The sequence below is a fragment of the Uloborus diversus genome, chromosome 7 (genome assembly GCF_026930045.1).
Source record: "Uloborus diversus isolate 005 chromosome 7, Udiv.v.3.1, whole genome shotgun sequence".
In the NCBI taxonomy this organism is placed as follows: domain Eukaryota; kingdom Metazoa; phylum Arthropoda; class Arachnida; order Araneae; family Uloboridae; genus Uloborus; species Uloborus diversus.
This window is the reverse complement of record NC_072737.1, coordinates 155,390,656-155,417,988: the sequence shown is the minus strand read 5'-3', so window position 1 is coordinate 155,417,988 and position 27,333 is coordinate 155,390,656. Positions and strand designations below refer to the sequence as shown.

General features: G+C 34.9%; 1 protein-coding gene across 1 annotated transcript in view; it reads right to left on the bottom strand.

Moving 5' to 3' along the window:
- Positions 1-1,213: 1,213 nt before the first annotated feature.
- LOC129226229 (uncharacterized) overlaps positions 1,214-27,333 on the bottom strand; it is an 80,753-nt gene continuing 54,633 nt past the window's right edge. The window contains exons 5-7 of the mRNA XM_054860828.1: positions 21,929-21,998; positions 8,285-8,352; positions 1,214-1,312 (exon numbers count right to left, since the gene is read on the bottom strand). Coding sequence (XP_054716803.1) covers positions 1,214-1,312; positions 8,285-8,352; positions 21,929-21,998 — 237 coding nt within the window. The remainder of the gene's footprint in view (positions 1,313-8,284; positions 8,353-21,928; positions 21,999-27,333) is intronic.

Genomic DNA, 27,333 nt, shown 5'->3' with positions numbered 1-27,333 from the left:
CTATTTGAAAATCAAGAGTTGGTGCTCGTTTTGCTTTGTATATGGTCCCTTATCAAAATTTTACCTATGTAGTTTTAAAGAAGACTTTAAACCAAGTCGGATGATACCTTTCTTTCCTTTCTAGCATGTATAATGGCCGAATAATTAAAAGTGTTTCGTTTTTTTTTCTCTGACTGTACATGCTTGTAGTTCTGCCTTATTCACGGATTCAGGTAGTAAATAGGAGCTAAGCTTTTAACTTAATTTTGTGAGTTACAATGCATTAGAATTACGTACCCGGGCTGGTTTGTTAAATCAGTTTTAGGTACCATCGTGAGAGATCATCTCTGCTTTAAAGAGAGGTCATCTGCTAACAGCTCGATTTTCTTTATTCTCAACATTATGCTAATAACGGTTGAATATTTGATAGACAGTTACCTTGAAGTCTTAAGAGTCATACACATCGGCAGAACACCATCCATGTCGTATCCAGCTGATTTCTGTGCCATATTCTTGCAGATCTTTTGTGAAGTTCTGGGGATTTGGAGATGTTTCACCGCACAGCATCTGCGAAAAAATGGCACAGAATTCCGCTGTGATACGACATGGATGGTGTTCTGCCGATGTTGTGACTCTTAAGATTTCAAGGTTGCTGTGTATGACAAATAATCAACGGTTACTAGCATGATGTTAAAAATAAAGCGGGGAAAAGAATTGCCCACTTTCGAATTGCCCACGTGAAAAGCCTTTGAAAAGTCTCTCCAAAACTCACTAAACTTGGCGACTTTTTTAAAATTTCGCAGATTTTACGACCTCATATTTCGATAATGGAGATACGAGGGCAAAAAATTTAGGCTTCCAAAACCATGTTTAAAATTTTTTTTTTTCAAATGCTACTCATTCAGATTTTGAACAGCTTTAGTATAATCCCCGGGCTGGCGACATTTCCGCTTGGCGACATTTTGTGACGCTAACACATTCAAATCTTACGGCAACCCTTGTAAGCTTTAAAGGATATGAAAAAAAAAAAAAAACACTCAAGACAACACAATTGGCAATTTATCATAGAAAAGTTGCAAAAAAAAAAAAAAAAAAAAATCGCCTACACAGTTATTGTACTAAAAATGTTCCTTTGAATTTTTTTTTCATTTTTACACTATCGTACGGTTTCCTGGTAAGCTGTAATATCATGGTTAAACATTAAAAAAAATAAAGAAAAGAAAACTTTCACTACTCACTCAATTAAGACCCATGTTCCGTAATAACAGAAGCAGAATAAACTGGTTATTATCAGTCCGAAGATAGCTAGTATGACTACTGGAACATTGTGAACCTAGAAAATATAATCACTTATTAATTTTTTTTCAATGCATAAATGCAACTCTTTTAGATAAATAAATTTACCATTAAGTCGTCTTAGAATAGTATACCCTTAAAAGAGCTCTTAATAACTTAAAATAGTATTATGCATGTTTTTTTCTCTCCCATAACACTCCTTATAAATAATTTTTTACGGGGTTTATTCATAGTTTTCATGATTTTTTTTTTTTAAATCTCTGCCTCAATTGAACTCTTGAATATAGATTTAGGCATAAAATGTATAAGCTTGAATTATTTTTAGACACTTTTCTCTTTTTTTGAGAAGTATAAAATAAGACACGTGTCTCAGGATGTTGAAAATAGGAATTAAAAAGAATTCTAAAAATATCAAATGTTATTCAAACTTGGAGGTGATTGAAAAGAAGTATAACCTTTCTTTTCAAGAAAATATACTGCTGTTGACGCTAAAAATGAGGAAAGAATTTCTAATCATCTTACGTAATTAAAAACTGAGCGTTGTGTATCTATGTATGTAACTATGTATGTATGTCCACATTACTTTTCCCAAACGACATTGAACTGATCATCGAACCAGGTATCGATGGATTCATAATCTTCCCGTCTTTATGTTGGGCTATTTAACATAATCCTACGATAATAATTAGCAGAGATATCAATTAAAAACTATATTAATTATGACACATAGATTTCGACATAAAATTCCTATTTTTCGAAGGCTTTCCTCCATTCAAAATATTATTCAGTGCTTCAGATAAACTTTCAGCAACAATGCTTTTATTAAAATTTATAGCGTGAAGAAAATCATTGAGACGAAAGATATGTTGCCATTTTTTTCCCGAATATGAGCAAATAAAATTCTGGGTTTTGTTTTAAAGGCTTCTCCTGTAATCGGGGGATTTAAAATGTTTACTTTTTGGTTATTTTTTCTGAAATCTGCAGATTTTACTGATTTTTTTCTTCAAGCCTGATTGTTGAACACGTCACTTGACATAACTTTTATCTTCGAGGTAGACCGTGCAAAGCCGGGCAACGTAACTAGTAATACTTTATTTTTCTTATTTATTTATTTATTTTAAATTCTGCTTCACGTATGTTTCCACAAAAGCACATCACTCTAATGTTTGAAAACTAGTTTAACACAGTTCAAATCTCCCATTTCATAATGAAAGTAAGGATATGAAGATGAATTAAATAATTACTCACATTTAGAAATTAATTATGCTTTTTTCTATGGATTCGATCGTATTTTATCAATGTTGCAGACTAATGACGTCATATTAAAAACTAAAAAAACAAGGGAAAAAACAACGAATTTGCTTTAGACAAATTAGTTTTTGATTTCAAAAACTGAAGTCAGATTTTGAAACATTAGTTTTTTAAATTTTTCAACACTCTTTTTTTTCCGAATTTTTACTTTATAGTTTAAAACCTTGCGTTCGACAAACCTCACCGGTCTATGATCAACCGGTTACCGCATCGGCTACCATTCTAAGCAGTTGATTGGTTGATTAGAGCACGTGATCATTAGCTGTCACGTGATTAACTAACCGGTCGCTGCCGGTCGTGCTCGTCGAACGTAAGCAAACTGTATAAAATGTAAAAACCCTAGCTGTATTTCTAAAAGTCATAATTTTCCATGATGCCACTAAGGATACCGAGGTATCTAAACTTTTCTGTTATTATTTAATGCTTATGTTTTAAGCTTTTATTCTGTGTATTTCATTTGTTAATCATTTCAGAAACTAATGAATGTTCAAAAAGGTGTAACGCGTGGTTAGTTGCGATGAAGTGGAGGAGGCATACGTTGTGACAATGGATATGGGCTAACACGTGGTACCGAGACAAAGATCAATATGGCCATAGAATAGTTTTGAGCTACGTTTTATTTCTTTACCGATTAACACAGATTTTTTAAATGTCTCTAAAAAAGAATTTATAAGTGTAAGCAATTTTATTATTTTACTTCCATTTCTTTTACAAAATTGTTGTTAGTAAATATCCTGAAAGTATTTTTGCTACTTTAAAAACGTTATAAATGAATAAATTTCTCCTTCTTGATTTAAAATATCTCATTTAATTGTCTTTCGTACGTAATTTTTACTTGTTGCAATGTATTTGTATGTGTTACAATATGCCCCATGCATGTCATTACTAACCCCGCGCTATGGTGCAAGTTGTGGCAAATTTCGAGGTCACGCAAAATTTGTCTCATATTATGAAAAACGTTAATAATGTTAGCAATAATTTCATAAATACATTACTAATTGTTTACTTTAATTATATGATACACTAAATCTTTCACTTCAGTTCAAATCTTACTTAAATATCAAAAGTGTCACACTAGCCTCCTATCTCCCCTACAAAGAAAATTCATTCACCCCCAAAAAAAGAAAAGATAAAACAATAATTATTTTTTGTATGTGAAAAAAGCAAATGATAATATTTTTTATCAGGAGACATGACTTTCAAGCAATAGCACTGAATCATGCAACTCGTTATCTATCAATCACAAAGCGATTAAAAGGCCATGGCAAAGTGTAGTAAATTAGTCATGAGGACTGTGTAACAAAGAAGATGGTAACATGCTTTAGAGGGAACTAGACTGACATATTCAAATGTGGTTGTAATGTTCAAGCAAAAACTAAGAACTATTTCGATTGCTTGCAATTTACTTTTTTGAAAAGAGCTAAAAAAAAGGGGAAAAATTAATTAAAAAATTGGTATAGTTTTAATGATTTTATCGCATCAAGGTAATCTCTATACATTAAAATAAATTACTTTTAAATAAAAAAAACCGCCTTCAAAAATACCCAGGAACTAAAAAGCAAAAAATAACTGATTACACTTACATTCTATTTCCTACCCAAACATAGAAATGAAATTTATTTTACAATTCCAATACAAAAATCAACTAAACTAAACACCGAATTATAAAATAAACACTGATTTAAATTACTATATGATGAATTATTTTAAATACCTAACTAATTATATACGATCTCTTAATTTTTAATAACTTTTTGAAGTCGGGGCCTCCTATAAACAACTACATAACGTAACTGACAACCCACCGAATCCTGAATTAAACACTAATTTAACTATACGCGAAATTAGTCTTTAAAACTAAACCTACTCGGTTTTAAATGAATAAATAAAGTCCTCCTAAGTCAGAGGCCCCGACTTCAAAAGGTTATTAAAAATTAAGAGATCGTACATAATTAGTTAGGTATTTAAAATAATTCATCGTATAATAATTTAAATCAGTGTTTATTTTATAATTCGGTGTTTAGTTTAGTTGATTTTTGTACTGGAATTGTAAAATAAATTTCATTTCTATAATTTGGTAGGAAATAGAATGTAAGTGTAATTAGTTATTTTTTGCTTTTTAGTTCCTGGGTATTTTTTGAAGGCGGTATTTTTTTTTTTAATATTTAAAATAATTTATTTTTTTGCTTTTTAGTAGTGTAAATAACACGGCGAGCGTTTCGGAAAATTCCAACTGTCTTCATCCATCTGAAAGTCATGACATTGCATACTTTTATGTTTCAATTATTTTAAATTAACCACAAATGAATTAATATTCATTTAAAGGAAAATATGCTGTTGTATCTTTTAAAACAACTTGCTGGAATGAGAAGCCTAACCATATACCCATTTTACCCCATTTTCAAAATATGAGATTAAAAATAGAAAAAAATTTCTTTTTTCCTTCCCTGTAATTTGAAGCAGCAACAAAAATGTCCAACTAAAGATATTATGACACAGTAATAAAAATTTCTCAAAAATCAGGAGCTGGAGATAGAAGTTTAAGCAGACAACATGCGGCTTGAATTTATCTGCTTCAATTTAAAGTGTTACCTCTCACTAAAAAATAATCTATTCTAAAAATATATTTTGTGAAACAGAATGCAGAACAGCCAATTATAATGTTCCACTCAAAAAAAAAAAAAAATGCATATTTAATTTAAAATATTTGTTTTTAAAACCATATATTTTGACTACCCATTTTACCCCACTACCCATTTTACCCAACACCTGATCCTACTCTTAATAATATATATTTTTAGAACTTTCTTTGACTATAGGTAAAAAAAATTAAAAACCTTTGTTTTATGGCTTTTGTTTATCAATGGGTTTTATATTTAATCGTTTGTGAGGGAAATTGCATGAAATTTATTGTTTTACCCCTAACTTTTCCCTAAAGAACAAATATGGTAAATCAAAGATTTGGAACCTAAGTTGGACCACCACTAAACAAAAAAAAGCATAAAAACCGGTTCACTAAATGAGACGATATACAAAGTTAATAAAGTACAAATTGATTTAAATGTGAGTATGATATTTGAAGATTTCCCTCAATTTCATCAAACCTGAACTTGATTAACATTAGACGCCGAGGAACTATGCTGTTTCAAACAAAAAAAGACTTTTCCTTATCGATACACGCAGGGGCGTGCTCAGAAATTTCGGAGCCCATCACAAATGACTTTTCCGGGCCCCTCTCCATATTGTTTACCCCTATATTTCACCGTTAGTTACAAAAATATTGGGCCCCCTCCAAGACTCGGGTCAACAGGTGTCCCTCCCCCTTCCCTGTGCACGCCCTGGGTACAGGTGTCTTCGAGTATTTATGGAACATTGTACAAAGGAAAAACAAATCCGACGAGTTCAGAACCTCCTCCTTTTTTTGAAGCCTGCTAATTAATATAACCCTAATTTCAAATTGAACTGGCGGCATCGTGAAATAGTAAATCCGGAATATTGGTCGAACTTCTGAAATCATACACAGTTACAATGTATATTATTAAAGAATATAAATTAAATCGTGGGGGAGGGGTGTTCTGTATTCAATTCCCCCTCAAATGAACAATAAATATATTTAAAAATTGGAATATTAAATAAAGAACTTTATATTTTAGTGCCTAAATAAAGTTATTTATTAGTAAATAAAACATTAAGGTAATTGATTCAACTATTAAAGTAGCAAAATATATTTAATTTACTGCTTTGCTACTCAGTAATAAATACATTAGTAACACCTATAATAAAAAATTACCATGCGGCGCGGCGTTGAGAAAATTAATCATCCATGTGCCGCGAGAATTAAATATCGTTCAAGAGAAAGCCAAAACCTTTGGTGTGAAAATACACCGATCACAGCAACACCACGTGACCATGATGTATGAAATTTAAAGATTCTTGGATTTCTCTGAGACCCCTAATCAGATCCAGGCAAATTACAATGGGACCATCTGGGAAGTATACCCTCCCCCCCCCCCCAAAAAAAAAATCAAATCGGTCCAGTCGTGTTGGAATACTTTGAAAACACACATAAAAAGCCGCAATACGAAATCATAACCTTCTTTTTTTGAAATCGATTAAGAAGTAAAGTCAATACCATAGTAAAAACCAGCGTTTGGCGGGCCTGCGCCCAGAAGACCCCATAGCACCTACAGCCTTGACATTTTGAACAAAATTACTTCGACCCCTAGAAGTTTGCACCTGTTTTTTTTTTTAATTCAAATTAGTTTTTTTTTTGTAATTTATTTTTGCGGCTAAAGTTTCCCATTAAGTGCCTATTAAAGGGATGAAAGATTTCCCACACCCCTTAACATTCGATGTCGTTCGAAAGATATTTTTTTTATGCATCAAATAAAATTTGTTGCAATTTTCTAATTAGAACAATAGATATAAGACATGAAATACACCGCCAGCTCAGTCATTCCAGCCGAGGACTGCAGTTTCGTGTTTATTAGGACTTATCAGTTTGGCTTAGGAATTGACTGAGCTGGAGGTGGAAAACCTCTTAAGGAAACCAAGAGTGCCAAACAAACTGGTAGCTAATATGGAACTATAGGGGTAATGACTGGGTTATACGGCGGTAATTTACTGAAAATACCTGTCTTGCCTTCAATCTTTGAGTCGAACCAAACCATTGTTTCGGTCACTCGCCTGGTCTGTGCTAGTTCCATATTAGCTACCAGTTTGTTTGGCAGTCTTGGTTTCCTTAAGAGGTTTTCCATCTCCAGCTCAGTCAATTCCTAAGCCGGGCTGATGAGTGCTAATAAGCACGAAACTGCAATCCTCGGCTGGAATGACTGAGCTGGCAGTGTGTTTCATGTATTTCTGCCTCAGCCTTGGCTATAGGGCGGTAGCTTACTGAAAATAGATATAAGAGTTTCTATTTAAAGCGAAAAGTCCTCGGCTAAACTCAATTCAAGCACGGAGCAAAAGAGAAAAATTTATTATTAAAGACTACGAATTTGAAATCGGCTTTTCAAACGCACAAAACTGCAGTTTTGAAACGCTCAGGAGCCCCTTAGCGCCTATAGCTGTGCACGTTGGTGCAGTTAGTTTGGGAACCGAAATAGGAAGCTCTTCAAAGAGTTTTTTTTTTTTTTTCAATTCCTCGGTTATGCATATTTCTATCAAATTCTATTTGTCTTCGAGTGGGAGCAGGATTGTTTTCTATTTATGAGCTCTTTACTTAAATTCCATTTTCTAAGTGAAGTGGAGGGGTGGGGGGGGACTTGTATTTTGCTCAAAACGGATTTTGTACTGTCCGACCATCACGAGAAGAGCCATCGCCGAAATGTCTGTCAACTGCCATAACAACGAGGTTTGTCTCATTTTTTCAAGGGAAGCTTAAAGTTGGAAAAACCCTGCACAAAGGCGAGCAGACGAGTGACGAAATTCCTCCAAAAAGCCTTCCTGCGAACCCTTGAAGAAAATGAATGAAGTCCGTTTCTATGGCAGTAGACGGGCTCAGACTTGACGGCGGGAGCTTTTCTCGTGAAAGCCAGACAGTACCACGTTTTTTAATCTGAGTCTTGTTAATAGACGATTTAAATCTTTGTGAATCAAATAAGATTGCTAAGCAATCTTTGGGGGTTGATGAGCGACAGCGAGCAGGGGGTAGAGCCTCCTAGTATGGTACATTTTATTATGAAATCTGTTTACTTACACGAGAATCAAAGTCGTCCCAATATTTCTCGCAGGTTAAGAAAGAGCATATGGTTTGATCCAAATCATCTGCAATAAATATAGAATATAATAATTAAGTATTTCAATAAGATGCAAAATAGTATTGTAATAAATCTGTTTGGTACAGCGAGAACAAAACAAAAAAGGAAGAGGAAAAGAAAATGCGCTGTTCGGCTTCACGGCTGATTATCATTTTTTCTCTATATAATTACCGTGAAGTCCGTGAAATTTATTCTTTATATGGGGCTAAAACTTTTCCCTCCATGGTTTTTGTCCCTAATTTAATTTACATAATTTACTTTATAAGGTTGTGGCAACAGTCTAAAAAATACTTCGACTTTGATTGATTTTCGAATTGATGTGTTGTGTTCTGTGTGCGAGTTGTGGTGCTTTTTCTTGTCTGAGTGTGAAACTATTCTTGAGTTGTGTTTTGAGTTTCTTTGTGCGAATTCTTCTGAATTCATTCATTACAGTCCACTATTAAATCGAATTTTTGTGAACCTTGAACAAAGTCATATTTTTGTGTGAATTCTTTGCTTCATTTATGACTCGTATTCATCATATTTATTTTTGGACCGACGGAGCCGGAGATTTTATGCATCAACGAGGGTGAGTTTGTTCCATTTATTTGTGAGTGAGAATGGATCTTAAAGCCTTGAAAAAAAGAAAAACTGCAGTTAAAGCCAGTTTAACAAAATTAAGGGAGAAAATTAACAGTAGTATTGATTGTGCAGATTCCACAGAATTGGAATTCTTCAAAATAAAAATTCAAAAATCTAGTGAAGATATTACTTCTGTGTTCAATAATATTTTTGATTTGTCTGAAGAATCGGAACTTGATTCTTATATTACTGAGCTACAAGGTCAATGCGATATAATTGACGAATTACTTCTTGTAGTCTCTAGAGCCATTTCTAAGAACAGTTCTGTTGTTGTAAAAAATGAAAGTAAATGTTCCGAGGCAGCTGATATAAAACTACCAAAATTAACTCTGCCGAGTTTTGGTGGTAATCTTGAAGAATGGTTGTCATTTAGTGACCTTTTTAACGCAGCGATTTCGAATAATGAGAAATTATCCGGCGGGCAGAAATTACAGTATTTAAAGTGTTCTTTAAAAGGTGAAGCGTTAAAAATTGTGCAATCACTTCCGATTTCTGATGCAAATTTTACTATAGCGTGGGAGTTACTTTCACAAAGATTTTCGCATAAAAGAGAACTTATGAGTGCTTTAGTAAGGAAGTTGTTGTATTTACCTTCATTGCAATCGGAAAATTCTTCACAAATTTTAAGTTTGGTGGATAGTGTAAGAGAATGTATTCGGTCTTTCGAGACTTTACAGTTCAAAATAGAGAGCTTTTCTGACACTCTATTAATGTTTATCGTGCAATTTAAATTAGACCCAGATACAAGAGGTTGGTGGGAACGTTCAATGGAAGGAGATAGTATTCCAAAACTGGATGAATTATTAGAATTTTTAAAATCTCATTCAAGGACACTGCAAACTAGTAAACAACAGGGCAACAAAAAGCTAAATGTTCATCAAAAGGTGTCAACATTCACATCAGAGATCCATTCACTTTGTGTTTATTGCAAGGCTAAGCATTCTTTAATTAAGTGTAATAAATTTTTGAATTTAAGTGTTCAAGACCGTGTTAATTTTGTGAAGAAAAATAATGTGTGCTTCAATTGTTTACTTTCAAATCACAGAGTATCGCAGTGTAAGAGTGTTTATAAATGTAAAAAATGTGCTAAAAATCATCACACCTTGCTTCATTATAATCAGTTTGAGAACAACTCTGAAGTTAATTATCAAGGTGTGAGTAATTCAAATACATTATCAGCCAGTGCTAAGGTATTTGTTCCACAATCAACAGCTGTATCATACAGTGATCAAAACAAAATCGGAGATTCATCGATGCATGAAAATATTTCTGTGCCTATAAATTCTTGTGTTTCTGATTTTAACTATCATGGGCAGGTATTATTGTGTACTGCAATCATCAAGGTAGTAGATTCTTCTGGAGAATTGCAACTTTGTCGAGCGTTACTCGACCCTGGTAGCCAAGCCAGCTTCATAACTGAGGATTGTTTACAGAGGTTAGGCTTATCTAGAAAAAAAGCTAAATTTCTCATATCGTGCCTTGGATCATCAGATGCTAAAACTAATGGAATTTCAGAAATCAAATTTGTCCCACATTTCACTAATAAGTTATCATTCACCACTCCCGTATTTGTGATAAACAAAATTATTGGAGAATTACCACATATAACTTTGAGTAAAGAGTTTGTTGAACAATTTAGCGATCTCACTTTAGCAGATCCAACATTTTTTAAAAGTCGACCAATTGATATTCTATTAGGAGTAGACATTTCCATGCCAATGTTCAGAGGAGAAACCATCAAGGGAGGCGAAAATATGCCGTATGCATCTCGCTCTGATTTAGGCTGGATTATTTCAGGTAGTGTTAGCTTTCCTGCGACGGGGAATCATACTATTCAAGTGAATAATATTCAGTTAGAAACACAAGAGATGCTAACTAATTTTTGGAAATTAGACTCTGTGCCTGAAATTTCTAGTTTAACTGAACTAGAACAAGACTGTGAGAATCATTTTTTATCTACATTTTCGAGAGATAAAAGCGGTATTTATACGGTAAAATTACCCTTCCATTCATCTCCAGAGTTGCTTGGTGAGTCTAGACAAGCAGCAGTTTGCAGATTTAAATCGTTGGAGAAATCATTATCATCTAAGCCTGAGGTGCACGAGCAGTACAAGAACTTTATGAGTGAATACTATAGCTTAGGACACATGGAAATGGTCCCTAATAACGAGGTGTTTAGTGATTCATCCTATTATTTACCCCATCATGGTGTAGTAAAAGAATCGAGTTCTACTACCAAATTAAGAGTCGTTTTTGATGCTTCTGCGAAATCAACCTCAGGCCTTTCGTTGAATGATCTTTTGATGACAGGGCCAAGAATTCAACAAGAACTCTTCCCTATTCTCCTTCGCTTTAGAACGTATAAAGTAGTCTTTTGCGCAGATGTAGAAAAAATGTTTCGGCAAATTAGAGTGCATCCAGAAGATAGGAACTGGCAAAGAGTTTTGTGGCGAGAAAATTCAAATGAACCTTTAAAATCTTACAGATTAGTAACGGTTACATATGGAACTGCGAGCGCCCCATTTTTATCTACAAGAGTAATGAAACAGTTAGCTTTAGATGAAAAGGACAACTTTCCCTTAGCGACTGACGTTGCTATTCGTGATTTTTACGTTGATGACCTTCTTTCAGGAGCCCAAAGTGAAGAAACAGCCAAACTCGTGGCCAAACAAATGTTTGAGATTATGTTGAAGGGAGGTTTTACGCTGAGAAAATGGCTTTCAAACGTGCCAAATGTTTTAGAGGGCATTCCCGAAAGGTTTAGAGAAAATAATACTTCTGTAGAGATCAATTGTGACACAAGAGTTAAGGTTTTAGGAATTCAGTGGCAACCATCTACAGATACGTTTCATTTCACTGACTCCATTGATATCGAGAAGCCATGCACTAAGAGAAATATTCTTTCTGAGATTGCGAAAATTTTTGATCCTATGGGATGGTTAGCACCTGTGATTGTGTACGCCAAAATCTTAATTCAAGAGTTATGGAATTACGATATTGGTTGGGATGAACCTATTGGTAAAAAATGTGAAGAAAAGTGGAGAAGATTTTATTTAGAACTACCACAGCTATCAACTCTTCAAATTCCGCGTTTTGTTTTGTGTTCCAGTCCATCTCTTATAGAAATTCATGGGTTTTCTGACGCTTCAGAGAAGGCCTATTGTGCAGTGATATATGTAAAATCTTCAAGTGATCAGGAAGTGCAAGTAAATATTTTATCTGCAAAAACTAGAGTAGCACCGCTGAAGTCTCAGTCTCTTCCGCGGCTTGAGCTTTGTGCTGCTTTACTGTTATCAAACCTTTTACAAGTTGTTTGTACCCATATTGAAATTCCCTTTGATCATATCTATGCTTGGACAGATTCGCGTGTCGCATTGTCATGGATTAACTCTGAACCACGTCGCTGGCAACCATTTGTTGCAAATCGTGTAGCCAAAATTCAAGATGCAAATCCTTGTGTTTCGTGGAAATTCGTAGCTGGAGCAGAGAATCCAGCCGACTGTGGAACTACAGGAAAGCTACCATCAGAGTTTTTGAGGAGTTCATTGTGGTTGCACGGACCTCAATGGCTCAAACAACCTATTGAAATTACTGAACCAAAGGTAGTCATTGACTCAAACGTAAGTGAAACAGTGCTCAAGGAGGAGAAGAAAGGCTACAATTCTTGTGTGTCAAAATTTCAAGAGCCAGAATTAATTACAAAATATTCATCGTGGTTAAAGCTATGCAGAGTAGTAGCATGGTGTATGAGATTCAAAAATAACTGTTCCACTCTACCTGAGAATCGTCTTCAGAGCCATTTATCAGCAGAGGAAGTCTTGAAGTACATCAGCGATTATTAAAATTGTTCAACAATCAGCATTTTCCGAGGAGTTGAACTGTTTAAAATCTGCGAAACCTCTGAAATCAAGTAAGCTTTTAAGTTTAACACCATTTTTAGATTCAACAGGAATTATGCGTGTAGGTGGAAGACTTAAAAATTCCAACTTATCAGAAGACAGAAAATATCCCATGATTCTACCTAAGAGTCATCATATCACAAATTTGATCATCAACTACTATCATCAAGTTTATCTTCACGCTGGCCCACAATTAATGTTTTCGGTTATACGGCAAAGGTTTTGGATTCTTAGTGCTAGAGATGCTATTAGAAGGTGTACTCATCAATGTGTTATTTGCTGCAGAATTCGCGCTCAAACTGCGAATCAGATGATGGCTGATCTTCCAGTTTCAAGAGTTACTGCAAGCAGAGCATTTAATCGTGTAGGAGTAGATTTCGCCGGACCATTCAATATCAAAAATCGAACTGGCAGAGGAGTGAAAATTACAAAGTGTTACGTGTGTCTATTTGTTTGCTTCTCTACGAGAGCAGTACATTTAGAAATAGTAGGAGACCTTACGACAAAATCCTTCATAGCAACTTTGAAGAGGTTCATAGCACGTCGAGGCAAGCCCGTAGAAATCCACAGTGATTGTGGCACAAATTTCAAGGGTGCCAGTAAAGAGTTGAGAAAGGCGTTCGACATGTTACGAAATGATCATCTTCATGGCTATCTGTCATCTGAAAGCATCAAATGGATCTTCAATCCTCCCGCTGCGCCTCACTTTGGAGGCCTGTGGGAAGCAGGAATTAAATCTGTCAAGTATCATCTAAAGAGATGCCTTGGAAACGTTGTACCAACGTTTGAAGAATTCTTAACGCTTATTACGCAAATCGAGGCATGTTTAAATTCGCGCCCACTGACACCAGCTTCACCAGATCCGAATGAGTTAGAAGCTCTGACTCCCGGATACTTCTTGATTGGGACATCTATGAGTGCCATTCCAGAACCGGACTTGACTACAGAGAAAATTAGCCACATTGATCGTTGGTGAAACATGCAAAAAATACTTCAACATTTTTGGAGACGTTGGAGTAATGAATACTTGTGTAGGTTGCAACAGAGGCCTAAGTGGTGTAAATTACAACGTGACTTTCAACCAGGTGACTTAGTGTTAGTCAAAAACGAGAACCTTCCTCCTCTACGCTGGAGTCTAGGTAGGATTCAACATGTTTTCCCAGGAAAAGATAGTAGAGTGCGTGTTGTAGAGCTACTGACTGCAAATGGTGTACTAAAGAGACCAATTTCTAAACTTTGTGCTTTACCCCTAAACTGACTTTGTGACTTTTATTAGAGACTGCATTTTCAATTGTTTCTATTTTAGTTTCTTTGTTGTATTTATGTGTTCTCATTTCAGGTGCTTGCCTTTCGTGAGTTTTGAACCCCCGCCCCCTGGGGTTTCAAGGCTGGGGGTATGTTTGGTACAGCGAGAACAAAACAAAAAAGGAAGAGGAAAAGAAAATGCGCTGTTCGGCTTCACGGCTGATTATCATTTTTTCTCTATATAATTACCGTGAAGTCCGTGAAATTTATTCTTTATATGGGGCTAAAACTTTTCCCTCCATGGTTTTTGTCCCTAATTTAATTTACATAATTTACTTTATAAGGTTGTGGCAACAGTCTAAAAAATACTTCCACTTTGATTGATTTTCGAATTGATGTGTTGTGTTCTGTGTGCGAGTTGTGGTGCTTTTTCTTGTCTGAGTGTGAAACTATTCTTGAGTTGTGTTTTGAGTTTCTTTGTGCGAATTCTTCTGAATTCATTCATTACAGTCCACTATTAAATCGAATTTTTGTGAACCTTGAACAAAGTCATATTTTTGTGTGAATTCTTTGCTTCATTTATGACTCGTATTCATCAAAATCAACATATTGAATGCTATTTGTATGCACTGGAAAAAAAATCATAGAATTTATAATTTCGCTGTGAAAAATTCATGCTTTCCCCCATAAGGTTTATCAACGGTAAAATAAAACACGTTAAAAAAACTGTCACTCCTTACCTATAAAAAAATTACGATATTTTTATTTCACGACTCAACCTTTTCCTATCTTACACGATGCGGATAAACTTCAATACCATTTTTTATAAGATCACGTAACGAATTTGGTTCGGTTCAATGTTGGCGGTTTGGAAGCGAGTTCGTTCACGTGATTGGTCGAAAATGACCGGGAAGAAGTTTGACCGGCACAAAAATCTTCTGGTTAGAAAAACTGGCAAAAAAAAAAAAATTGTCGTACTTTCTTTACAGAAAATGAATGCATTAGGTGTGGTGTAAGCTTTTTTTTTTTTTTTTTTGTTAACAGAATATTTAACAAAGAGCAAACGACTTGGTTATATGTTTATTTCGAATTTCAAAATATTAAAATCAGATTGTCAAACTCACAAGCGTAATAATGGCTAAAAATTCAATGAAAACGAATATATCACCTTTTTCACACCAAACAACTGCTTCATAACAAATAATTACTAACAAGCTTATGGCTAAGAATTGAATAAATACTTTTGTACTTGAAAAGTAAAATCTTAATATATAAAAATCAATGTCCTGAGATAACATATATATATATATATATATATATATATATATATATATATTAGGGTGGTCCTTATTTATAAGGAAAAAAATTTTTTTTCGAATTTTTTAGAAATTATTTGCCAGAATGTACCTTTATATAAGACATGAAAATATAACAAATTTCAGCTCAATCGGTTAATATTAACACGTGCCGCATCGACGCTGAAGTTGTGAGATTCAATGTAAGGCAGTTATTACCTATAAGAACGACAATGTACGCTCGACTGTAAACATAAAATTACGCATTTTTTTTAAATTTTAGTATAAAAACATACTAATTAAAATGAAAACGTAAAATAAAGATATAGTTTATCCTAATACTATATTTTTTATTTATTGAAATGATACATCCACTTCAGATACATATTTTGGATTTAAGTAAGCCTCCTTTTGTGGCGACTGGGAACTCTCTCCGGTACTCCTGAACAACCTGAATAAAAAAAAATAATATTGAATGTGTTTTCTAAACCTAGCCTATATAATGTGTTCAAGAAAAAAATAACAAAAAATTAAATTTGTTTATACACACCTGTATCAAAAATTGTTTTTGATGTTCATTTTTCGTCATTTTTTCATTGTAATCCTCAGTCAACTTGACTCCTCTTTCTGCAATATCATTTGTACATTTTAAGGTTGAAATGATATTTTTTCCTGTGCGATAATCCTCTCTGTTTTCCCAATTCAGCGGATCGTCCTGAAGAAATTCAGCACAAATACCGAATCGTTTAAATAACTGAAGTGAATTGGCGGACAATAATTCAGTTGGTAGATCTTTTTGAACAAAATTTTGGACATCTCGGATTTGCAACGATAGTTTTTTCTCAATGACTTCTGTCTCTTCATTTTCTTCTTCTTTTTCATTCACAGTTTCTATGTTTTTACTTGCACATTCCATTATTTTTGAGCCATTCTAATTTTTTCAACTCTCTCAATTCTATCGTCAAATATTGCCATGGCAGCACAATCTTCACTTAGATACCATAAATGGTTTAAAAATTTTGTTATTGCAATGGTTGCAATGTTTTCATTAATATTTTTAAATTCAACCAATTTTCTCAAAAAATATATTTCATTTAGGGGAGCTCCTGTAGTATTCGTTGCTGAAAACCAGGCCTCTACATAACAGTATACAACGAAAACGCAAATTTCTGCATTCAGTTTGGAATTATCCTTTCTCATTTTCATTTGATCGCGAAATAAAAAAAGTTTTAAACAATAAATCGCTTTAGACATCCATCTCGCTAAATGATATGCACCGGGGGCCCTAAAACTCACATTTGTTTTATCTCCCAAAAAAATGAGCGTCAATTGCAAAAACTCTTTGTAGTCATCACGTGGTTGCTCTTCTGCAAGTTTCTGTTTCACAAAATAAATAATTTCGGGCGCTACATCTTTCAGTGCATTATAAACGGCTTCATCGCTGGTATAATCTAAAAATTTCATTTTATCAATATTCTTCCAGTTTTCTTTAAGTGCTTTGAATTGAGCAATTTCAGGGCCGGATGTTACAATTGCTTTTGTCCTCGTGAATACACCAGCCAAAACGACCTCAAATATATGGTGTCGGCATGGAAGCCACAAAATATCTCGCCCTAACCTTTGTTGAAGCAGAACTGCAGCTCCTTTTATACGTCCAGTGTTTGATGCTGTAGTATCAAAACAAAAGGCTTGAATTTTTTCGGTTAAATTCCATTCATCAGTGATATGGAACACAGCAGAGCAAACTTCCGATCCTCCTGATGATGCAATTCCAGGTACTCCTAATAATTGTTCAAAATCTAAACCAACCGCGATCACAGGAAGCCGATCAATTTTCTCATTTTTTGTGATATCAGGCAATAATTTGGAATCCCAATGCACTTCAATAAAATTTGCATCATTTCCTACCGATTTTATTGATGAATATTTTATTTTCCGCAAAATCTCTCTATTTCTTTTGATAGACGATCTATTGAGAACAAACTCGGTGATATCTATATTAAGAGCTTCTAGGACGGCAGAAATAATATGCATTGCATCCCTGTCACTCACTTTACATTTGTCCAAGGCAGCGGCCAGGCGAGGTGTCATTAACGTCTTTCGTCCTCTCTTGTTTGAAGATGGACCCTGTTGAGATTCCGATATGAAATATATGTCATCTTCACTGTTGTCTTGATTTATCACTTTTTTCTGTGAATCTTCGTGTTCTTTATCTTCCATTTCAAAATGTCCAATCGAACAACTAGAATTTTCCAACAAATCTTCTTTTCTTTTCAACTCTGCAGCTGTGCGTTCTTCTTTCCGCTTTTCCTTACGTAATAATTTGATATCTACTCCCAACATACAACCTACTCTACCTTTCTCCCTTTGCTTAATTAAAAATTCTCTATCTTCGGCGATTTTAATCTCATTTAACGCATTTAAGGTGGCAATATCGAAAAGGTTGTCTAAAGCTTCTTTAAAATCATTTTCTTTTTCTCTCTGCCGTTCAGTATCTCTATTTTTAGATTTTTCTAAATTTCTGACATTATCGTACAAAGATTTTAATTTCGAAATACAGTTTGAACGGTTTTGAACTGGGATTCTTGCTTTTTTCCAAAAAACGACCACTTCATCAATAACTAAAGCACTGCTGTCATTAAGATTTAAATTTACCACTCTCATGTTATAAAAAAGTACACTCAAAACATCTCGTTTACATGGTAATTTACTACCGCAGATTTGATTTTTCATCACTCCAACTAGATAAATATTGTTCCGCAAAGTGAACATTTCAGCACTTTTATCAATTACTTATATAGCACGTCTTTTCTTATGCACTTCAAGTACGAAACTAAAACGAATGTAGCATTGAACAAATAATATGTAAAAACAAAATTGACTTGTCGAGACTTGTAGTCGCGCTTGTAGCGAATTCGAACGCACTTGGCGCCGACTCGTCGTAGCATGTTAGACAGTCAGATGCATGAAACTTCAAGGCCAATGCGGCACGTGTTAATATTATCGGATTGAGCTGAAATTTTGTATTTTTAATGTTTTGGTGTAACTGAACAAAATTACAAATAATTTTGAAAAAATATGAACTTTCGAAAATAAGGACCACCCTAATATATATATATATATATATATATATATATATATATATATATATATATATATATATATATATATATATATATATATATATATATATCAACGCACAACCGAAACCGCTGAAGCTTCAGACTTGAAATTTGGCAGGCATGTCCGCATGATTACGAAAGTAACCACTAAGAAAGGATTTTTCGAAATCTCAATTAGTTCAGGAGAAATTAATTAAAACCTCTTAATTTCTGCGAAATTAAAACCTGTCATTGAATTCAAATCCTTTATTTTCGAAGGCTTTCCTCCATTCAAATCATTATTCAGTACTTCATCTCAACTTTTGGTAGATAGCGAACTATAAATTTGATATTGTTTTTGTTTCTCACGTGGTTCTTCGAGGCTTTTCTCAAGTCAAATCATAATGTTTCTGTCTATTGCTTTCATTTTTTCAAAACTAGAAACGAAGTTTTAAGAACATCATCACAGGCGGACTATCCTTTTGAATTTAGAAGAGTGCAGTTTCCTGTTAAAGTTTGCTTTGCAATAACCATTAATAAGTCACAAGAACAGACATTAAAAGTAGCAGGGATCGATTTAAGAGAAGACTTTTTTTCACACGGCCAATGTTATGTAGCTTGCTCCAAAGTCAGTTCATCAAGCAGTTTAATAATTTTAGCACCAGAAAAAAAAAACTAAAAATGTTGTATACAAAGAAGTTCTTGCTTAAACATAGGTATATCAATAAAATGTGGATGGCCTGTGTTTGCAAAGATAATCAATACTTTAAAAGTATCGTTAATAACAGTTAAAGATCGGTTAAGGACAAAGGCATATATGTAAGGAGTCCAGGGGCCCCGGGATCCTTCCCAAATTAGAAAAAGTTATAGGTAATAAGTAATTATTATAGGGGATTTTCGAAACTAGGTCCACCAAGCACTGTTAACCCCTGCTAATTCCATTACCCGAGCAATGCCGGGTACGGGAATGCTAGTACGATATAACAACGCTTTGTTGCATAAAATTTGCATACTGCTGCAGACTCGCGTTTCGGGGTTTCAAGCATTGGAATCCCTTTCTCAGTGCAATGAAATGCGAGCTTTAGAATGAAACGTCATTCGAGAAAAGTCAAGAAAAGCTAAAGGTCATCCGAGAAAAGATTGTCTCGGATAATTTTTCATCCTAAAACTCACGACTCATTAGGTCCGTTTCCATAAATATTTTCAACCCCGGAAAAAACCTGCTTTTCACCGCATTCCGGTTATTTGCGGGATATATGTGGAATCTTTCTACTCCTGTTTGCTTCTGGAGTGAAAGCAGGTGAAAGCGGAATTTTTACCCAGAATGCAGTACGCGAAACAAGTTCGTCTACTAGCCGCTAAGGATGCTGGGTAAAAATCGCTTTCTGGGAAAACCGCTTTTTACATGGAAACGGGGAATTTTTCAATCTTTTTTTTTGCGGAGCCAGAGCAGGGGTTTACCGGGTCAAAAAGTGTGTTGTGAACGCGGCTATTGGATTGGGAAAAGGGTTTATTGAAGCCTCAAAACACATGTCTGCAGTAATCTGAAAATTTTGTGCAATAAAACGTTGATACATCTTATTTCACTAAAATTATGGCTAATCACTGAGATTGACTTCGTTAGCCACACAAGAAAAATGCTGCATAAATAGTGCCTTTAGTGGTAAATACGTTTTATGATAATCTACTCTATCCATCTTTACTAGTGCTTTTTATACTAGGGTTTACTATTTTTACTAGGGTTTACTATTTTTCTAGTACATCATCAACAACAGCATTTTCATATCTTTCCAGACAACAATGTATAAATCGTCATTACACGTATTTGTCGCTGCCCGCCTTGTCTGGTGGTCAGACGAGTCTGACTGCGATGAGGTGATCCCGGGTTCGAATCCCGGCTCAAGCATAGATGTACTTTCTCTCTCCTGTCCTTGTCCTTCCTTTGTGTGAATGTGTTGTTATGCTGTGAATGGTTGCCTACCCTATAAACGGGTCCCTATGGCATGTGTACTGTGGAAGTCGGACTTCACACCAAATTACGGTACAGTTGAATAAGTGAAGCAACGCATCCCAAATTGCTAGCCTAGCTGGCACACGACAACAACGTGTTTGTTGTTATACGTAATGTACGTATACTGCTGTTGATATGTTCAATAAAGTGTTTTTTCCTTCCACCGGCAGTGACGTCATTCTTTGTTTTTCGTATTTTTCTCGTAAACTATGGCTCGTACAGGAACGCATCTTTAGGTAATTTTTATGTACTCCCCACGAAGAATCTAGCTGTGCAGAGTTTATGCGGTTGCTTTGGCCCGCATATGTTGCCCTGTATAGCTAAGCAATTAGAACTTGTAAATAACGCTATCGTTATTTCACGTTAACTGTAGTAACCTGTCATCTTCGTTGTATCGTTCTTAATAAGAAAGCGCGATGTACCTGATACCACGATATCATCTACGTCATGAAAAGTACCTCTTTATTTAACCTTAAAACAATAATGTACGTTCCTATGAAATATTTCGTTTGTTAAAGAGGACTTTCTTGATAAAAACTACATAAAAAATTGCTATTAAAAACTGTTCTTTCAAAATAGTGCAACCCAATGAGCATTTCTCAACTATTTTTTTCACAATATTTCTTAACATTTTTTTCTTTCAAATTGGATAATAATAAGAACAGCATATACAGTGCTGGTAAAAAAAAAATGCATCACCCTCGCATTTTCACGACAATGGGATTATGTGAGAAGTTTTGGTCTACCGATTAACGATGAATGTATGCGAAATTCTGCAAAACTTATGAAATAAACATTTAACAGCAGGAATCAGATAATTTTTTACGTAGATCGGGGCTGTTTCCGGGCCAAGGCAAATTGCTGACCCCATGCTCACTTTTCCATTTCTGAACCTGCGTGTGAGTTTAGAGGAAAAAAAAAACTTAACCTCATGTCAATTTAAGTCTAATGGTAGGATAAAGGTTTTTAAGTTGTAACTTACCAGTTTTCCCTATGACACGGAGCAGAATCATCCTGGAAAATGACGTTTAGAACTGAAGTAAAGTGATCCCGGATAGTAGGAAGCAATTTCGCCTCCAAAATGCCAATATACACCTGAGCGTTTACTGTTCCTTGCACAAAGTGAAACCCACCAACTCATTGATCAAAAATACATCCCCAAATCATCTGGGATACGGGATGCTAATTGTGTGTTAAACGCAGTCGGGATGATATTCCTTTCCTTTGCGGCGCGGGTGATGCAATTTTTTTTACCACCACTGTATTTAATGCTTTTCGTTCAAACAAAGTATTTCCATTGATTCAAAGAAAAGGGTTAAAATCATTTACTGCTTAATGTAATTGCATTTATTAATCATATATTCATTAGGCATAAAAAATTAGGAGAAAAATAGCATGAAAGCCTTTATACCTTCTATGTCTTGAAAATCTTTTGAAGACAAATTCGACAGCATTCCTATTGTACACTGTCGTATTAGAGACTGAAAATAAAGATGAAAATATCAATAAATACTTGTTAATCCATAAATTTTACAACAAGACGACATTATTCGATTGCTGAAAAATATTCTATTTCATGGGATATTTTGCATAACATTTGATAATGTGCGCTTTAAACAATTCTTTTAATAGGTAAAGTTATTAATTTATATTTATTGAGCTTCAAAGGCACATAAACATAAAAAACCATGAACCCTAATAACATATAGGATTTGTGCTTCTAGCAAACATGCACACTATATATCAGAGTTCTCTATTTATAATCTTAATCTCAGTTGAGAATAGAATTTATTGTGTTCTCAGGAATATACTTATAGAGGGTATTAAAAGCTCGTTTCCGCGGAAAAAAAATGGCCTCATAATTAAAATGAGCTGATGTGTGCATCACATAACTTCCTTTTACTCCAATTTAATGTCATTTCCACATTATTGGCAATTTTAATGTGATTCAATTGTTTACTCTCTAAATATCGCCAACAGTTGCCAAATGGAAACCAAATTAAAAAAATCGCTAAAACTGTCGCCAAGTTGGCGACAAAACTTGGCGACCAAAATGGTGATATATCGCGAAGTGTCCGACAAATTATATCACTACTTGAGTTTACATCGAAATTAACAATGATTTCCCCCCAAAAAGGGCCAAAAGACCCCCTCAGGAACATCCGAATGCAACCAAAAGAGAAAGTGCACAACTAGACCCCACTAGGAGTCTACGTACCAAATGTCAACTTTCTAGGACATACCGTTTTTGAGTTATGCAAGATACATATACACATACTCACATACATACGTACATACGGACGTCACTAGAAAATTCGTTGTAATTAACTCGTGGGCCGTGAAAATGGATATTTTGGGTGTCTGAACGTTTCTAGTGTGGTCGGGTCGAAAAAAAAAAAAAAAAAAAAACTCAACATTCATTCGGGGGTGAGAAAAATGGAAATTAAGGCCGATTTTTGAGTGAAAATTTTTTCGCGAATACAATACTTCCTTTTTTGTAAAAGGAAGTAAAAAGAAAAGGAGAAAAAATTGGGAAGATGAAAGAGAAGGGAGAGAGAGAAAAAAAAAACTTGACAACCCCCGGTTTGAACCGTGCTATGGCGGTTCAATTGTTTTGCTGGGATTAAATATCCAACATGTACATGAATGATGATGTGTTGTTTAAAATAATTGTAATAACTTCTGATTATTTGATGAATTTTTTGAGTAAGCATTTTACATACAAATATAGTTTGTAAAGGAAGTGTGCCTTTTATGTAACATAGAGAGCAATGAAGAAGTTTACTTCTGTGGGAAGGTAAAACGAAGTATCTGCAATGAGTTTTTGAGATCAGAAATTGTTTTGAGTCTATCAGAAATGAGTTTTTGAGATATTAGAAGAAACGCGTTTTGGATTCCATACTTACAATAGTGAAATGTTGGAATCAGACGTTTTTTTGTGCTTTATTTTCAGCGGAGACCAAATATGCAAGTTTCTCTCCTAATAATAAAGCTGAAAGTCTGTACGTCTGTATGTCTGCTTCCCGCATAGCACCTAGACCGATCGGTCGATTTTCATGAAATTTGGCGCAGAATTAGGTCGTAGCATGGGGGTGCGCTCCTCGAAGCAATTTTTCGAAAACTCTACTTTGTTCTTTTTCTATTCCATTTTTAAGTCACCATTGGTTGATTTAATTCCTATGTAGCAATACCGAGCGAATTACCATAACCTGGACGAGTAAATTACCATAACACGGACGAACAAATTATTCTAACATGGACGAGCAAATTATCATAGCATATTAGCAAAAAATTCATCATCCATTAATTGTAAATATATAGGTGAATCAAATGCCGTTTTAATTTTCTAATGCGGGAAAAACCGTGCGGGTACCGCTAGTGTACAGTAAGGTTAAAAAACAATAGAGGACAAAAATGCAAAAAAAAAAAAAAGATATTGAGCTTTTCCTTTCAAAACGGCAGTTTAAGGATCTAGAGCTACAAGACACACGGCGTTTTTCAAAGTGCGATGGTAAATCAAAGAGTAAAATTTTTACTTAATAGGGTCGTCCTTAAGTGAATACTGATTATTTAGTATAAATGAATGTTATGCCTTGCAAGATATGAAGCATAATCTATTGACCAAACGAAACGAAGTTCTGTTTTAGCTGGGCGGTACATTTATTTGAAAATTTGTTTCTTACGGAGTTAAGACCAACGAGGTTGTTCAATTTTTCAGATTTTGCTATGCATGTTTAAATTTTTTGTCAACTTATCGACAAATAAATTACTATAACAGTCGAGTATCGAACAACTTAAGTGGTGAGGATCGGACCTTTTTCGGTAAATAGAAAATTCTGGATCAAGAGAGTACTTAAAAATGACTGCCGTGTGACGACATAAACTTAAACTCTAAATTTAATCATGTACAGTAGACCCTCGCTTTACGCGGGTTTATTTTACGCGGATTTGATTATACGCGGCTTAAGATTTAACACCTTTATTTCATTTTACTCGGATGAAGCATTGCAAATAGACAAAATTTCGATCAAAATTCACACTTCAAAGATTGCAGATAAAGCGTATTCAACTGCATTTTGGCGTGCTAATAAGCGAGCTTTGTCCACTGGGGACATTTTTTGCGATGATCTGCAGAGCTCTTTCCAGAAGTAAAGTTATTAAACTCACACAGTTCAGAACTCACTGAAGAAGAGCTTTTAGGAGTGACAAAGGAGGCCAAAACCAACGAGAATATTGACGTCGGTGACTCAATATCAAAAGCTTTTTTGATTGAAAATTTCCTGAGTCATTCCTTGACAAATGATCTCTCTGATTTATTAGCGCAGGAAGATACAGTCAATAGAAGTGATGCGAGTGATCATGGAAGCTTTAATGCCACATAAAGAACTACACAGAAAAATAGTTAATGACTTTCAAAAGAATATCATAACTAGCTCTTTTTACTTCCTTTTACAAAAAAGGAAGTATTGTATTCGCGAAAAAATTTTCACTAAAAAAATCGACTTTAATTTAAATTTTACTCACCCCCGAATGAATATTGAGTTTTTTTTTTCCACTTGACCACACGTGGATAAGTTCCTAAGAACGTATATAAACGCGAAATATCCATAATGACGATTCCCGAGTTAATTACAACGAATTTTCTCGTGACGTCTGTATGTATGTATATGCGTATGTGCGGATGTGCGTATGTATGTCGCATAACTCAAGAACGGTAAGACTTAGAAAGATGAAATTTGGTACGTAGACTCCTAGTGGGGTCCAGCTGTGCACCTCCTGTTTTGGTTGCATTCGGATGTTTCTAAAAGGGTCTTTTTCCTCTTTTTGGGGGAAAATCATTGTTAATTTCGATGTAAACTCAGGTGGTGTTATAATTTGGCGGACACTTGGCGATATATCGCCAGTCTTTTGGTCGCCAAGTTTTGTTGCCAACTTGGCGACAAATTTTGCGATTTTTTTTTAAAATCTGTTTTCAAATTGGCCACTTGTGGTGATATTTAGAGAGTAAACTATTGAATCACGTTAAAATTGCCAGTATTGGGGGAAATGACATTAAATTGGAGCAAAAGGAAGTCATGTGATGCACACACCAACTCTTTTTTTATAAATACTAAATCAATTCATGTGTTTTTTATGCGCGTTGTGCATATGTATCGGAATAAGAACACATTAAACTTATTACATATATTTATCTATCACTAGAATGAAGTTTTTTTTACATCTATGGAATCTAAATCTTAGATGTAAAAATTTTTAACACTAATTAAAAACCAAACCCAGTGGCACGTCTGCTCATGGGGGCCAAGGCCTACTGTGCCCAGGTCAGTCTCCCTGACCAAGGGCTCTAGGGTGGTAGGCAGATGTTCCGTTTAGGTGACCAGCCTTACGCGGAACCCCCAGGGTTTAGTTCCCAAGCATGCTTGGTACTCATTTTATCGACCCACTGAAGGGATGAACGGCTGCGTCGACCGTGCCCGACTCGGGGATAGATCCCGGAGCCTGCAGCGTGGAAGCGCGAAGCGCTACCACTTCGCCACAATTCTTCTATTTTAACAGTAATATAAGTTTTAATTTATGTGGTTTTGATTTAAGCGGCATTTCTATGGAACGTAACCCCGCGTAAAACGAGGGTCTACTGTACATAGTTACAAAATTTTATCTTCATGTGATGTTGTAAACTTTATTCATTTAATTATAAACAAAATGCAGGGTACAGCTGATGAGCCATATTAGAGTAAGTCGGAGTATAAAACCCCACCAGACAAAGTGCGCTTGTGCAGACTTTTTCAAGAGTATTTATGTATAAAGAAGTTTTGCGTATACATTATACTCGTTTTCAACAGATTTGTAGAGTAGTTTATGTTCACTAATAATAATTCCGAAAGTAAAGTCAGACAAAACAACGTAAGTAGAAGCACAAATTTGTAAATTACAGCAGACACGTGTTTCGGCGTTACAGGGAACGCCTTTTTCAATGCAAAAATATCCATAAGCTCATTTTTTTTTTGCATTGAAAAAGGCGTTCCCTGTAACGCCGAAACACGTGTCTGCTGTAATTTACAAATTTGTGCTTCTACTTACGTTGTTTTGTCTGACTTTACTGTTCTGCACAAAGGTATTTATTTATCTAATGCTGAAAGTCTCTGCGATTTTTCGAAAAGTCGATGTGGTACTTTTTCTATTCCAATTTTAAGAACAAAAATATCATAAGATGGACGAGTAAATTACGAAATTATCATAACGTGGAACCGTAACATGGGTACAAATCAATTGGCGAGAAAATTCACCATACATTATTTGTAAATATACAGGCGAACCAAAAGACCTTTTAATTTTCCTATTACGGGCAAAGCCGTGCGGGTACCACTAGTTACTAATAATAAAGCTGAAAGTCTCTCTGTCCGGATCTCTGTGACGCACTTAGCGCCTAGACTGTTCGGCCGATTTTCATGAAATTTGGCACAAAGTTAGTTTGTAGCATGGGGGTGTGCACCTCGAAGCGATTTTTCGAAAAGTCGATGTGGTTCTTTTTCTATTCCAATTTTAAGAACAAAATTATCATAAGATGGACGAATAAATTACGAAATATTATTTACGAAATTATCATAACGTGGAACCGTAACATGGGTACAAGCCAATTGGCGAGAAAATTCACCATCATTATTTGTAAATATACAGGCGAACCAAAAGATCTTTTAATTTTTCTATTACGGGCAAAGCCGTGCAGGTACCACTAGTACCAAAATAAAAGGGAAGAGTGACATTTTTTTAAGTAGTTTAAAACTATTTACATCTTCATTTTCCTTCATTTTCATT